The 13,455-nt window shown below is 33.4% G+C and overlaps 1 protein-coding gene across 1 annotated transcript in view; it reads left to right on the top strand.

The window, feature by feature from the left end:
* Positions 1-13,455, top strand: part of LOC144434918 (ras-related protein Rab-40C-like) — a 40,200-nt gene that overhangs the window by 13,577 nt on the left and 13,168 nt on the right. Inside the window, exon 2 of the mRNA XM_078123440.1 lies at positions 5,808-5,868. Coding sequence (XP_077979566.1) covers positions 5,808-5,868 — 61 coding nt within the window. The remainder of the gene's footprint in view (positions 1-5,807; positions 5,869-13,455) is intronic.

Below are 13,455 nucleotides of genomic sequence, written 5' to 3'. Positions count from 1 at the left end.
TCAAAAGCTACAGAATTGTGTAGAAAACTGTTTATTGATTTGTCAGACATGCATACAAATTGTCTGAGATTGATAAAACATGTAATTCCTTGCTCAGCTTCTAAGATGTAGACACATGGATTGGATAGATGTACAGATTTCTCTCTCTACCACCATACATGTATATTTTGTATATGAACATGTAGTCTGGAATCCAAGCTCTCCAGACTTGAGTGTGGCATACATGCAACACTGCAATTGTACTGGTAGTCTGGATGCCAGCCAAAGTGGGTATCAAGTCATCTCTAGTCTAACCCTTAGAGATCTTAAGATTGAATGCAGAAGGATAGCACTATAGACTAGTGTACAGGCTGAGTATCTTTGCAATTAATAATCAGTCTATTATCAAATATAATATTGAAATTTCATTAATACAAAAAAACAACAACCCAGTTCCATACCCAGGAAAAAGTACATATAATACATGAACAATGATGTGATGCAGATTTGTATTCCAGAAATGAAATACATGTACAACAGTACCGTACATGTGGAATAAATATGTGTAGTAGTATGTTATTAAAAATAAATTTACTCAGGGACCGGGGAAAAGGAATGTATTTTGAGTCTTAAAAATTGTTGCAGTGGTACAGTTTGAAATACGTTTTGAACCAATTATTCTTGCCTCTGGTATCATGTGGAATGTAAGTGTAATGTACATATTATTGTTCACATAACAAGATGTGTGCACAGCATACATTATCGTACAATACAGTGCATATTTTTGCTCTTATGTCATAGTTATGTTGGCAGCATTGGTGTAATTGTTCATACATCATTTGTTGTACCACACAACTTTTGCAACCTTAGTTACCTACATCTGTCTGTTGTTCTACTTTTATTTTACTGAAACTTGATGATTCATCAGAACTATACAATGTAGTTACAGATCACAAAAGATGTTTTTTCAATCACAGTTTGATAAACTTTCCGTATATATATATATACATGTACATGTATTTCTTGAAAAATTCAAATCTTGTATTTACTAGACTAAGTATTTCAAGCTTGGTAATGGTATTTCAGTCTTCTTTTAATCTTGATATACCTGCCAGTAAATATTGTGACAGAACCCTATGATGCACAAGTGCAAGTGTTGGGTACGCATGTATATTCGCGCACACTGGTGAAAGTAATCTCTGGTACATACATATACATGTATTACAAGAAGAAAGGGTACATGTACATATATAGACACTGTGAAACAAAAAATACAGACCAAAAATTATTGCCACAAACAATTCAAAAAGGTTATGGTAGTACACATACATGTATACATGTATACTTCAGTATTGATCCCATCATTAAACACACTATCTCATACACACTCATACTGGTCAGCATTACTCTCACCACACATTTATATTTTCTAAATTTTCTTGGCTTAAAAAATATGATTCGTGAAACACTTTCATTGACCTTGAAATTTTGAAATAGATTGATTGAGAATGCTTAGAAGTAAGTGATAGCAAACAATTATGATTGACATGTATATATTACTTGCTGTCTGCAAATCTATATTAAACAAAGCATTGCATATAGAATTACATAATTATGTCAGTACATTATTATGTCAGTGGTGTGATTTTCATAATTGTGAGTTCAAGAGTGTCGATTTCATAAAAAAATCAATCACATCACATTTGACATTACATTTTACACTACTGTATCTGATGTCACAGTTTGTGATGTTTGCAATAAGTTTAATAGTGGTTGAATCAATTGACCTGAGAAAACACAGCTAGTGTCCATACTAATGTTGAGGTCTGTGTGTTATACATGTACATGTTTGTTGATAACCCCAATGACCCAATCAAACATTCTACACATGTACAAGTACTAGATGTTTACCACTGCAGGGATTGTAATGTACTTTAAGATTGCTGTCAGGGTAATCCAAAGATAAATGTATATACAAACCATTAGTTCAAGATTTACACAAGAGTTTAACTTATTTCCTTTATCAAGGGTAATGAAGGTAATGGTTCCCATGGTTTTTTACTACATACAGAAACAGCAAACAGCCTTGTGAACTGACCATTTTAGTAATTACAAGTAATACATGTACTTATATTTATCGGTATGGGTATTCATTTGCGATGAAGAATTTGCATCATTACATGAATTGAAAATACATGTAGATTGATAAACTACCATAATTTGAAATTATTTTGTATGATACATGTCTGTAACCAGTGGAAATGTGATTATATAAAATCATATATACTGTATTACGATGTACATGTATAATGTCATTTCTCTGCATTCATTGGTCAATGTCTGTCCTTCCTTTATGCAAGTATATCATTGTCAGCGAAAATCTAATTGTTGCGGTAACTGAAATAGATGTACATGTGTATTTGTATTATGTAAGATGTCAAGTTTGAAAATAATAAAAGAAATGGAAAATTGAATAGATGTTGACTGAAAGTGTAAAATTATGCAATATAAAAAATATGATATAAATGTACTGTGTACATGTATTTGAGAGGGTGGGGGGGGTGGGGGGGGTTGAAAGAAGTGTAAATGTAGGTTTGTACTGTAGTCCATAAAAATCATGGGTGCAAAATCTATGGCGTCATTTGTATGTATGCTGAATACCTGGTAGTCTTCATCAAGTTCAAGGTTGGTTGCAGAAAATTATGATGGATGAATCGTCAGGAGAAGCAGTAATGTGAAACATGTACATGTAAACAGAAAACTATAAAAATGTAGCCATGCAGAGCTGAATTATACAGTCAGACATGTTATCAGATTATTTAGATACGCAGGGTCACTGTACATGGATCAGGATGTCATCAACTTGTGACAACTTTGTCATCTCAATGAAGGAAAAGAAGCCGTTCTTTATGCTTCCCATTGAGACTTTCTATCATAGTGAAGTAGATTTTATAATATTCTACTGTAATGGTTCACATGGCAGGGTATGGACTGCATGCTTTATGCTCCCTTGTCATCATATATCAATGTAAATCCTAAATGAAAACCATGCTCTGTACTAGGGGCAAACAAATTATATCTCAATTTTGAAAATATAACAAGTGTGCGTCATGTGAAATATTGTAACTATGGTATGACAGGTCCTCAAGTAGAGATTGATGTTATATGTACAATGTACATACTCAATGTGTCATGCTTAAATCAAAGTTTGAGCAGTCTGACGTCTGTCAGTATTGCAAAATAATTGTCAAATATTTTCCACTGACGACTGTCAGCTCAAAACACTTCATCTCTTTGAGATGAAGCTAGGACACATTTCCTTTCTGTTTTGCTAAAGTGGCAAAAAATTGGAACAATCAGGCTTGTGTAAAACTTTTAAAGAAATAGACAAAGACATTTTTGTGTGAAACTGCAAAAACTGTGAACAGTAACCACATAGCCTAGCATTGCCAGACACACCTACATGTACATGTACTGGTAACCTAGTGAAAGAAAAGTACATTTGTAATCAAGTCTTAACACCAGCTTCTTAAACCCCCACCTTCCACCCCAGCCCCATGTAAAAATGAATGGAAATCCATTCACTTTAAAGCAAGGGAGATTTCTCATAATTCTTATGGTGTCAAAAAGTAACAAAACTGAACATTTGTTTTGTTGTCATTATTGTTGGGAATTCCCGTCCGATCAGATTACTGAATTGATACAAATATATGTATAACATGTACAGTTGTACCGGTATGTACCCATAACTTTCTTTTGTGCTATTGCATCCCAGGTATTACACATTTACATACATGTACAACATCCCTTTCTGTGAAATTATGAAATATGAAGAACATTTACATGTGTAGGTAAAATGTATATACAGTAGAGTCTTTTGCCTCAGAGGCAAAAGAAAAGCAAGACATTTCTACTCTATATACATTTTGCCTAAATGTTCTTCATATTTCATAATTTCACAGAAAGGGATGGATGGTGTACATGAGGCTCCAAAGATTCATCAGTATACAAATGTACAACAAATGTACATAATGTTCTTAATCCAAGGTAACTTTTGCTCTTCTGAGGTTTGGGAAGCATACACTGTTACAGTAATAGCTACGTGTACATAGTAACAGGTACATGTACATGTACGTTTTACCATTGCTGCAAAGATTGTTGGTGTTTTATGATGATGGTACATACCGGTACATGTACATGTACAGGTGTATGATGTGAATGTGTTTTGCTAGTAACAATTATTGCATTGTACATGTAGATGAATTACAAAAGGGCATTCTGATATCTAATCATAATTAGGAACCCATTGTTAGTTCCAGTTGTTATTTGTAATTTGTCTACCTGTAATTAGCTCTACATCTATTAGTATTGTTTTGTGTGGCATACATCATGTAAATTGTATGGTTGGATGACACATACAACTTTGAAATGGTGCTTTTATTATTAGACTGACTCTAACACTTAGTAACAGGCACAACCCAGAGAAGGCTATAGGAATGAGCTTGTCTGTTCACGTGACTGTGGACAGCTTTATCTCGAACAGCCTGGTGACCCATAACTCTTGTCAACCAAACTTTGCACAAATGTCAGACACTAAACTTGACAGATTTATCCGGGACACTAAAGGAGACTGTACATGTATGTCACTTTAGTTCACAACCACAAGCAGTATGATGAATAGTTGGTATACTTGCATAAAAATTGAAATATTTTGAACTGAATTTACATGTATGAATTACCACTTTATTCATCATTGTTGATAAACTATATGTATGTACATGTTAAAACTAGTTTGATGTCAATATGTACACAATTATAGACCCCAGTTACATGTACTTGTTTGTTAACAATTTGTATATTATTTGTGTAATTTGTATTTGGTGGATGTTAACAAGGTTTGATCAGTACTGTAGGCAGTCATAAACTATGTACATGTACAGGTACAAGCATGTACAATAACATTTTGTAAGTTAAAATATTGTTCCAGTTACAGCTGCCAGAAAAGTATTCTTCGTACCTACATCTTAACCATAATCCAAACTAGGCCCAGTTTGGATAATCATTAAAAATTTAGGGCTGGCAGAGCTACTAATGAGAAGAGGACGGTTAAGAACAAAAGAATGATCCTAATATATAAACCTTCAGTGGTTTCCATTGTTACGATAACAACACTTTGAGAAGCTGGGGCTGAAATCTTAGCCTTTAACACATGTGAGCTTTACATGATGTTACTTGACCACATGTTCATAGCACATGCTTGTTGTAGAAATAAAATATGATGAAGATCACGAAGTCATCAAGATGATCATACATATGTGACAAAAAATGTGCTAAAAAGTAACCACTGCATGTACATATACATATACATTTACATTTGGTGCGTGTGAATTTTAGAACTTTTTACACAGTTAACCGTTAATCTCCCACGATTGTCGTTCTATTCCATAACATTCAGATATAGTCAGGTATTTACCAACTATGTCTTGCCTTATCCTTAAAAAAGAATCTTTATTCGAAACGGCGCATTGCATCTATTTATTCGGACAGCTCGTTCCTTATGGAAGTTATGCATTTCTTCTTACATATACATGTACATGGTTTCAAAAAAGTTACTGTTATGTTGCATTCCATGTGTGTGAAAATTAACTATTACATTGTAGACATAGTTGAGAAAGTTGAAACAAGTACCAACTCTAATACAAGCAAATAGTTCATGCACAAATGTATGAATTGTTTTGTAACCTGATCTCCATGTTGCGATTATATCATGATTTTCCCATGCCCTCTGGCTGTGTTTAACATTTCTTTTCTTTATCTTCAATTCACAGGAATAGAGCACAAGACCACAACTATTTTGTTGGATGGCAAGAAAGTCAAGTTACAATTATGGTAGGTACTAGATCCTGTAAGCTGTGGGTGCCTGATAAACCAAAGTTTGAGTTCCTTTGTTCTAAAGCAAATCACATTTCACACATTTCAGTACAAGACTATGTAACAATGAAAACAAACTGAATGGCCTAGTTATTAGTATCAGGACCAACTCTGTGACGAAAGCTTTTCCTGTCCATGCTATGATACTGGAGCCCATGGACCCTACAAATGTTCAATGGTCTATTGCCAGTTTATTTCAAAGGGAAGAAAACATACATATCAATGATAGTAGATACACATCTCAGCATTGAACAGCTTCACATGGATAGCTGGTTAAATTTTGAATTAAAAAAATTGATCCCCACTCAAATATTATTATTTGCTTGATTTTTTGATCATCCAAATAAAATATAGGTGTTCCCCATGATGCTGTTCATTTATCATTCTTCACAGAAAGCATTTTGGATGTCTGTCATTACATAAAAATTAAGATACCGATAGGATTGTCGTATGTGTAATATAAGATACAAAAATACAACAAGAAATTGTATTGTTGAGTAGAAAAGCTAATTGCCAGAGAATGAATGTCCTATCACAATGGAATAACAGATGATACACTCTGGAAGAATTACATCATCATGAAAAAACAGACAGTATCACACTGACAACAATAGCCATTGAAATGTAATGAAAGAAATGCCATTCTGAGAGATAGAATAATCCATCATTTCTAGTTTATAGCTATCCATTCTAGCTTCTCAATACCATATGTCACAGAAGTCATATTTGTAACAAAGGATAAAAATTTGTACACAATGTAAAGTTGCCAGAAAAGCTGTCATTGTTCATATGATAGTAAAAATAGCAGTAAAAAGGTGTTGTAGCATGCAACCATTTGTCAAAATATGCTCTTAATCAACTTTAGAAGCCTATGAATGTGTTGTGTGGTTTACAAAATATGTATGTGTCTACAAACAGCAGGCCTGTCTTTTGTGTGAAAGTAAATATGCTCTACTCTGACTGTGAGATTGTCTGCACTTTTTGATGAATTACTCGATAACATTATTGTATTAACGTTTTCCTGTGGGTCTCGTCTATTGTTTGAGGAATCAAATATCCTGACAGTGTTGTTCTCCTGGTAGGCACTCAATTTTATCACTCATCTGGTCTGTCAACATGAACATCTGTACCAGGATTTTGAAAAATACTGGTATTTTTCTCTTCGGGTCAAACCACTCAATTCCTACTAAAAATTTTTAAAAAATGTGAAACAGTCATTCTTGACTTTTCACTGCTTTTGAGGATCATCAATTTCAGATGTGATTCTTAGTATATAATAATGTTTAAATTCATTCATGTTCACTTCATGTTTGAAAATGATCAAGTTAAATAATTTCACACGTGTTAGCTTTTAATATGGATCAATTTCACCCAAAAATTTGTTTTTGTATGCCTTTTTTGTACATCTTGCCTCAATTTTGGACAAAAAAATGATCATATTAAATTCATTCATACATTAATCAAAATTTTAAATTTAATGAAATACACAAATATTTTCCTTGAATTGTTTAGTATCTCTGCCCATCTATAATACTTGCCTGAAAGAAAGATGTAATTTAGCATTCATATTTGATGGATAAGATGAACTACCCAACACACATCATGTGTATTCGAACTCCAGCACTCATCAACGAGTGTAAAAATGGTGTGTGGCACAATTGATGTTTTGTAAAAATATCAATTTATGTGGTTATAGATGCATGTCCAACTATGATAACATTTTCTCATCAAATTTCTCCCAAAAGCCCATTAGTATAATCATGTCTGGTGCTTAATTAGCATAAGTAATTAAATTAGTTATTATCAGAAAAATAAATTCAGCAGTTCACCCGATATTTTTACATCAGCTTTTCAGTTTTTTGCACCTGTCAATCTCCAGAAATGATTGAATATTATTTTTTTTCTGCCAGATGATGAGACTTTAGAAAACAGCAATGTTTATAAGTAATGATATCAGATTATTGATGATATGTACAATCTCAAGATATAATTTTCGTTTCACTCTAGCATGGTTTCAAGAAAAACAGTCCAAAATTCACCCTTTTCTCGGTTGAATCATGTGTGGCATAATGTAATACATGTTGTATATCTTTCAGTGTGATAGGCCAATGACCAGGGGTCCATGATAAATTTGTGGCTGAGTTGTCTTGCAAGCTTTTATTTCACGCAAGTTTGAAATGAAAGTGTACATGTAAATACCTTTTGCTACCATATATTTGCAAAACTGTGAGACTGGCCTTGTAAAACCTAAAGTGTGTGTAGATATACATACACCTATATGTATCTTTCTCATGTCAGAAAAATAAAATATTTTCATGCACTTTAAAATTAAATGTTGAATTGTCAGCCTATAAACTAGAGAATGGCATACATGTCATAGAACCTTATACACTGGTCCACTAAAAGCATTGCAGAGAGTTTAATTAAGCTAATAAAACCTGAAGGGTCTTTTACCAATCGATAAAGGGACCTGACAATTACTGGAAATATTCTATTGAAAAACTTAATTTGAAAGCAAAATCAATACATTATGCGTGAATGCTGTGTTTGCTTTACAGCAGGATCATAATTGTTGACATACCAGATTTCTATTTCAAAAGACGTGTTAATTAGTGAGTGTAAGAAGTAGAAATATGAAAAGCACAACAGCTGTTAATATAATTTTACCTAACAAAGGTTCATTTTGTTTTAGTATTGATTTTTTTTCCACGACTTCAATGTAAAAAGTTCATATGAACGTCATTTTGCCTTGACATTACATTACATTATTGTTAAGTCATGCACACTATTAACTGCAGCAATAATTATGAATTATTTATCAGCTGTAGTGTGTACTTTTAAATCATTTTTCCTTGCACTTTGTCTGACTACTCAAATATCTAACAATATTTTAAAGCTAGAGTTGAGTTCTGTCTATACCACTTACATGAATACAAATGTAGTCATGGCTACAGGAACACAAGCTTAGTCTGCTCGGTGTATATGGTTTGTGGGCATTAATCCATTATACATTATTATGTATTTACTGTAGACGGAAATAATACCTGTTGTATTCTAATTACTGTTTTTGTATATTCGCCCAGCACTTGTTTTTCCAAATTCAAACTATGTAGCAAATAATATATACATAAATGATTCTATGACAAAATGTAATAATTTTATTATACATACATGTATACACATGTACATTTAGACTAAATATGGAAAAAAACAACTAGTGCCGATGAAGGCATGCGTCACAATTAACATTTTAATGGTATAGTTTGATTATGGTTTTATGGAAGTACTTTCTCTGGAGTTGAATACATTGACGATTATAACTCAGCATGTGCCAAAACCTTTCAATGTACATTTTTATTTTTACATGTACATGTACCAAAGTTAACATAACACAGGCATGTACTTTACAGTATGCTGTGAACAACGTTGAGTTTATACATAGTATAATAGTACATTATGTGTGCCACATAATACTAATAGACGAACACATGATTATGATACTTAGGAAATCATGAAATTAAGTCTCTTATTATTCCATAAAAATTGGGAAATAAAAATCATAATTTAGTGCAGAATATGATATTGAGTGTTTGTGTAGCACACACTTGTGCTTCGACACTATTGGCACTGTTACTTAACTGAATAACATGAAAAATAATCAATTTCCTAATGTTTGCCTAAATGAATCAACTCTGTTCAATTGGTTATGATTTCAATTCTTATTATTAAATATTTGGATCAATATACAATGTACTTGCCGAGAACCAATCAGATGTCACCTTGCTATAGGATAAGGCAAACAATTGCTCATCTACATTTTATACACATACTCATTTGTAGAACGCAGTCACTAACATCAATCGTTTAAGGCCATTTCAAACAAAAATGTGAGACTTTTTCGTTACAAGTACTTTGGGAAACTATCGGCCCAAAATTGCATTAATGAGACCATGTTGAGTACATTTCTCAAGTCATGCATTAGTTCAATTTCCTGAGAATTTCCTGCAAAAAGAACAACGTAGAGTTCACTGTCAGATTACGATACATATACCTTGTGTTTGGTTATAGTGAAAAGCATTGCTGATTTATAGTTATGTTATCCCTTGTGGGCTATTTGGCGCACACATACATACATAAAGTTCATCCTTTATGACATCAATGCCTTTTAGTGAATTCTACGACATTAAGCTAGGGCTATTGAAAATATTAAACATGCCTTGTTTGTACAATATATGAGTTGTAGTTAGAACAGCAGGGCTCAAAATAATGAGAAAGGAAATTCTTGCCCACAGGACAAATATAGAAATTAAAAAATACTTGCCAGAATCAGAAATCAGAAAGCTTGTGCACAAAGTCAATATCTTTGGTAAATTTTATTTACTTATATTAGAATGAGTGAGCCAGGGTTTTGAAAAATGAAAACCATGAGAAATTCTACTTATCCATTCAAGTACTTTCTAAAACCCCTTGCCCAATGCTTCAAGTCACTTGTCTGGGTAAAATGCCCTTACATTTGTATTTCGAGACCCGGAACAAATATGCTGTGTGTGCTCTATGAAGATTTGTTCCTGAAAATGAATGAAGTTCATCATCAGGGCTGGAAATTAACAGTAGTCCCATACCCACAGACTACCAATTCTTGTCATGGGACTACCATAATTTGTTGATGGTAGCCCATTCAGGTTACCATGCAATGATTATGTGATGAGAATTGAAGATTTATGGACATGAAAGTATTTTAATAACACAAATATTTCCAATAGAGCAACTCTGTTTTCAGTTCAGGAATATGTGATTACAGGTCACAATCCTTGGGCTACCAATTTCAGAAATTGATAGCCCACTACGACTACCAAAGAAACAAGTTAATTTTGAGCCCTGATCAGTACCAGAGCTGATTTCTTATTTTCTTGTAGAGAAGTACTATTAGAATACCAGCATGCTGTACTGCAGGGTTAATAAACTGTTTTGAACCATGTGACATTGACCTAGACAATACCATTACATTCATCATGAACTTTATAAAGCATCATAAATAAAACAACAGGTGGATCAAGGTCAGCTGAGACAATGGTGGTGCATACAAAATGTACTTGTTACCTCCAATGATAGTGTACAGTCATTTGTTATCGTTACCTCCAATGATGATGGTGCAGCATGACGTTAATCGTCAGTTTGATGAATTGTCCTGTCATAACAGTCAGTCGGAAGATAACATCTTCCTACATTAGTACAATGTAAATTAAAAAATATTAATTTTGTAACCTTGACCATACCAGTAGACCCTAGGGTCTACATGTATGCCTTGACCATGAGGGTGTATCATGGAATGGCTCCGAGTGTTCAACTACGTGTATACCAAAAAGAATGTGTCTTTTTGTCATGTTCTCCTAAAGGGGGATGAGGAGGAAGTGGTGGTGGGGGTGGGGTGACTGTAAATGCGCAGCATACACATGTATCTGTATGTCAGTAACTGAGTTGGAAATTTTGCAAAGCCAATGGTAATTGGACATTGTACATTGTACATCATAGTAGCAATTGTACATTGTACATCAATATGTATGAACTACATGTAGCAGGTCCCATTGACCCATCTCGGCTCAGAATATGGGGACTCTTAACAAATTGGGACTTCTATGTTATTGTTGTCTGTATTTCATCTCTTATTAAATTATCAACACGTCATTCAAAAGAAGCTTGATATGCTCTACTACATACATGTATGTACTATACATTTGTAGCTCATTCTCACAAACCAGAGCTGCTATTTCTTCCACGACACTGTGAAATAACGAGAGCCTCTCAGTCTCAATGGTGCGTCTTGTACGGTATTGTAAAAGAGGCTGTGATTTATGACGATGTTGTACATGTAGTTCTTCTTTTGAAGATTAAAAAATGTTCCAATGCACTCCTCTATCACCACTATCTCAAGCCTATTTGATGTGTACAAAATGTCTCCATGTTATTGATAAACTGACAGGTACAACCTCATTTTACAAACACAACCTTGACATTACTTGGGGTATTTGATATATTCACTACATGCTGATATCATATAAATAAATAAATCTACTGTGTCATTGATGTATATTGAAGTCTGAGTAGCTTAGCAGGGTATCAGGGTAAACCGGTGCTACAGACAAGAATCGGTTTGTGTCAGGTCAAAGGTCAATGGTATCAATCATCTCAGTATTAATATGGTACAGCATTTTGTGGTATATATATATTTTCCAAAACATTCTTCGTTGTCTAATGACCATCATTGTTTTCATTAACATCAAATGTAAGTGAGATACATTGTACTTGTATGATAGTTCCTTTAATTTCTTTTTAAAGAATATAAAATAATAACTGGGATACCATGTCTTACTGTTTATTGACCGTCTTGATAAAATTACAAAATCTAGGTTTTTGAACATTTTGATATTATCAAAATTATTACATTAAACATAAAACATAATATTTTACAATTGCTTCTGTATAAATGTAAATATTTTGTACATTGTACATGTATTCTATGTGTGTAATAAATGTGATAAATGAGCACAAACATGGCTGTAACTTGAGACAAAGGTTGTAACTATTTATTTGTGCATGTAAAGCATGCTTTTGTAGCTCGTGATAGATGTACAAATGTACATGCAATTTGCAAATGTAAACATCACAGCGGTGCATGTATATGCATAAAATTATGTGTATATTGTCAGTCTTTGAACGAAGATATGAAATCCAATCTTTGGTATTTTCATAGAGTTTGTTGCTTGCACGATGCATATCAAGATATTTACAAAGTTTGAGTTTGCATTATTTAGGATTTCACTGTAGCACTGACTTTAATAGAAAAGCAGCATTAAATTTCTGTCTAGTTTCACACCTTGGTCCGGGAGGATTTTTTCAAATGTACATGTACAATGTATATTTGAAGTGAACAAAAGAGTAAAAATTCAAAAGAACATGTACAGTGTGAACTCAGTACGGGCTCAGTAATAGAACCACAAATAGAATAAAAAATCAATATTGCAAAAAACTTATCAAGATCAAAAATGAAATATCTATGGCAGTATTGTGTTATTTTTCATTCATTGTCAAGTTATTCACATACTAGTAACATGATTTTCACGATCATTCAAAGAGGATGTGATAACAATACATAAACTTGTCTAATAACATAGCTAGGGAGCGTATTCACCCATCCATACCATGTTCACAGTCTATGAACAAAATTGATGAGACAGAGACTTCTTTCACAATTTGTGAATTACACCCATGTGAGAGTTTTATTGGTGTTGTGGGATAGCTAACTATAGTGGATCTCTTCACATCCTAGATAGTAAGGCTGTAGTACTTATTGGCTGTCTGCTTCTCAGTATTGTGCAATTTATGATTCAAAGTCTTATTAGATGCTTTGGTAGGCTGCCAATGTAATAAACACACACACTACTACGCACTATCTACATGTATTGTAGTGAGATGTGGAGAGGTCATAAATCATAAAAGTGACTCTGTCAATGGAATACTAATTTGGTGCCGTTGTCATTCATTGTG

Source organism: Glandiceps talaboti, chromosome 5, assembly GCF_964340395.1.
Source record: "Glandiceps talaboti chromosome 5, keGlaTala1.1, whole genome shotgun sequence".
Classification (NCBI taxonomy): domain Eukaryota; kingdom Metazoa; phylum Hemichordata; class Enteropneusta; family Spengelidae; genus Glandiceps; species Glandiceps talaboti.
This window is presented reverse-complemented; position numbering and strand designations above follow the sequence as displayed.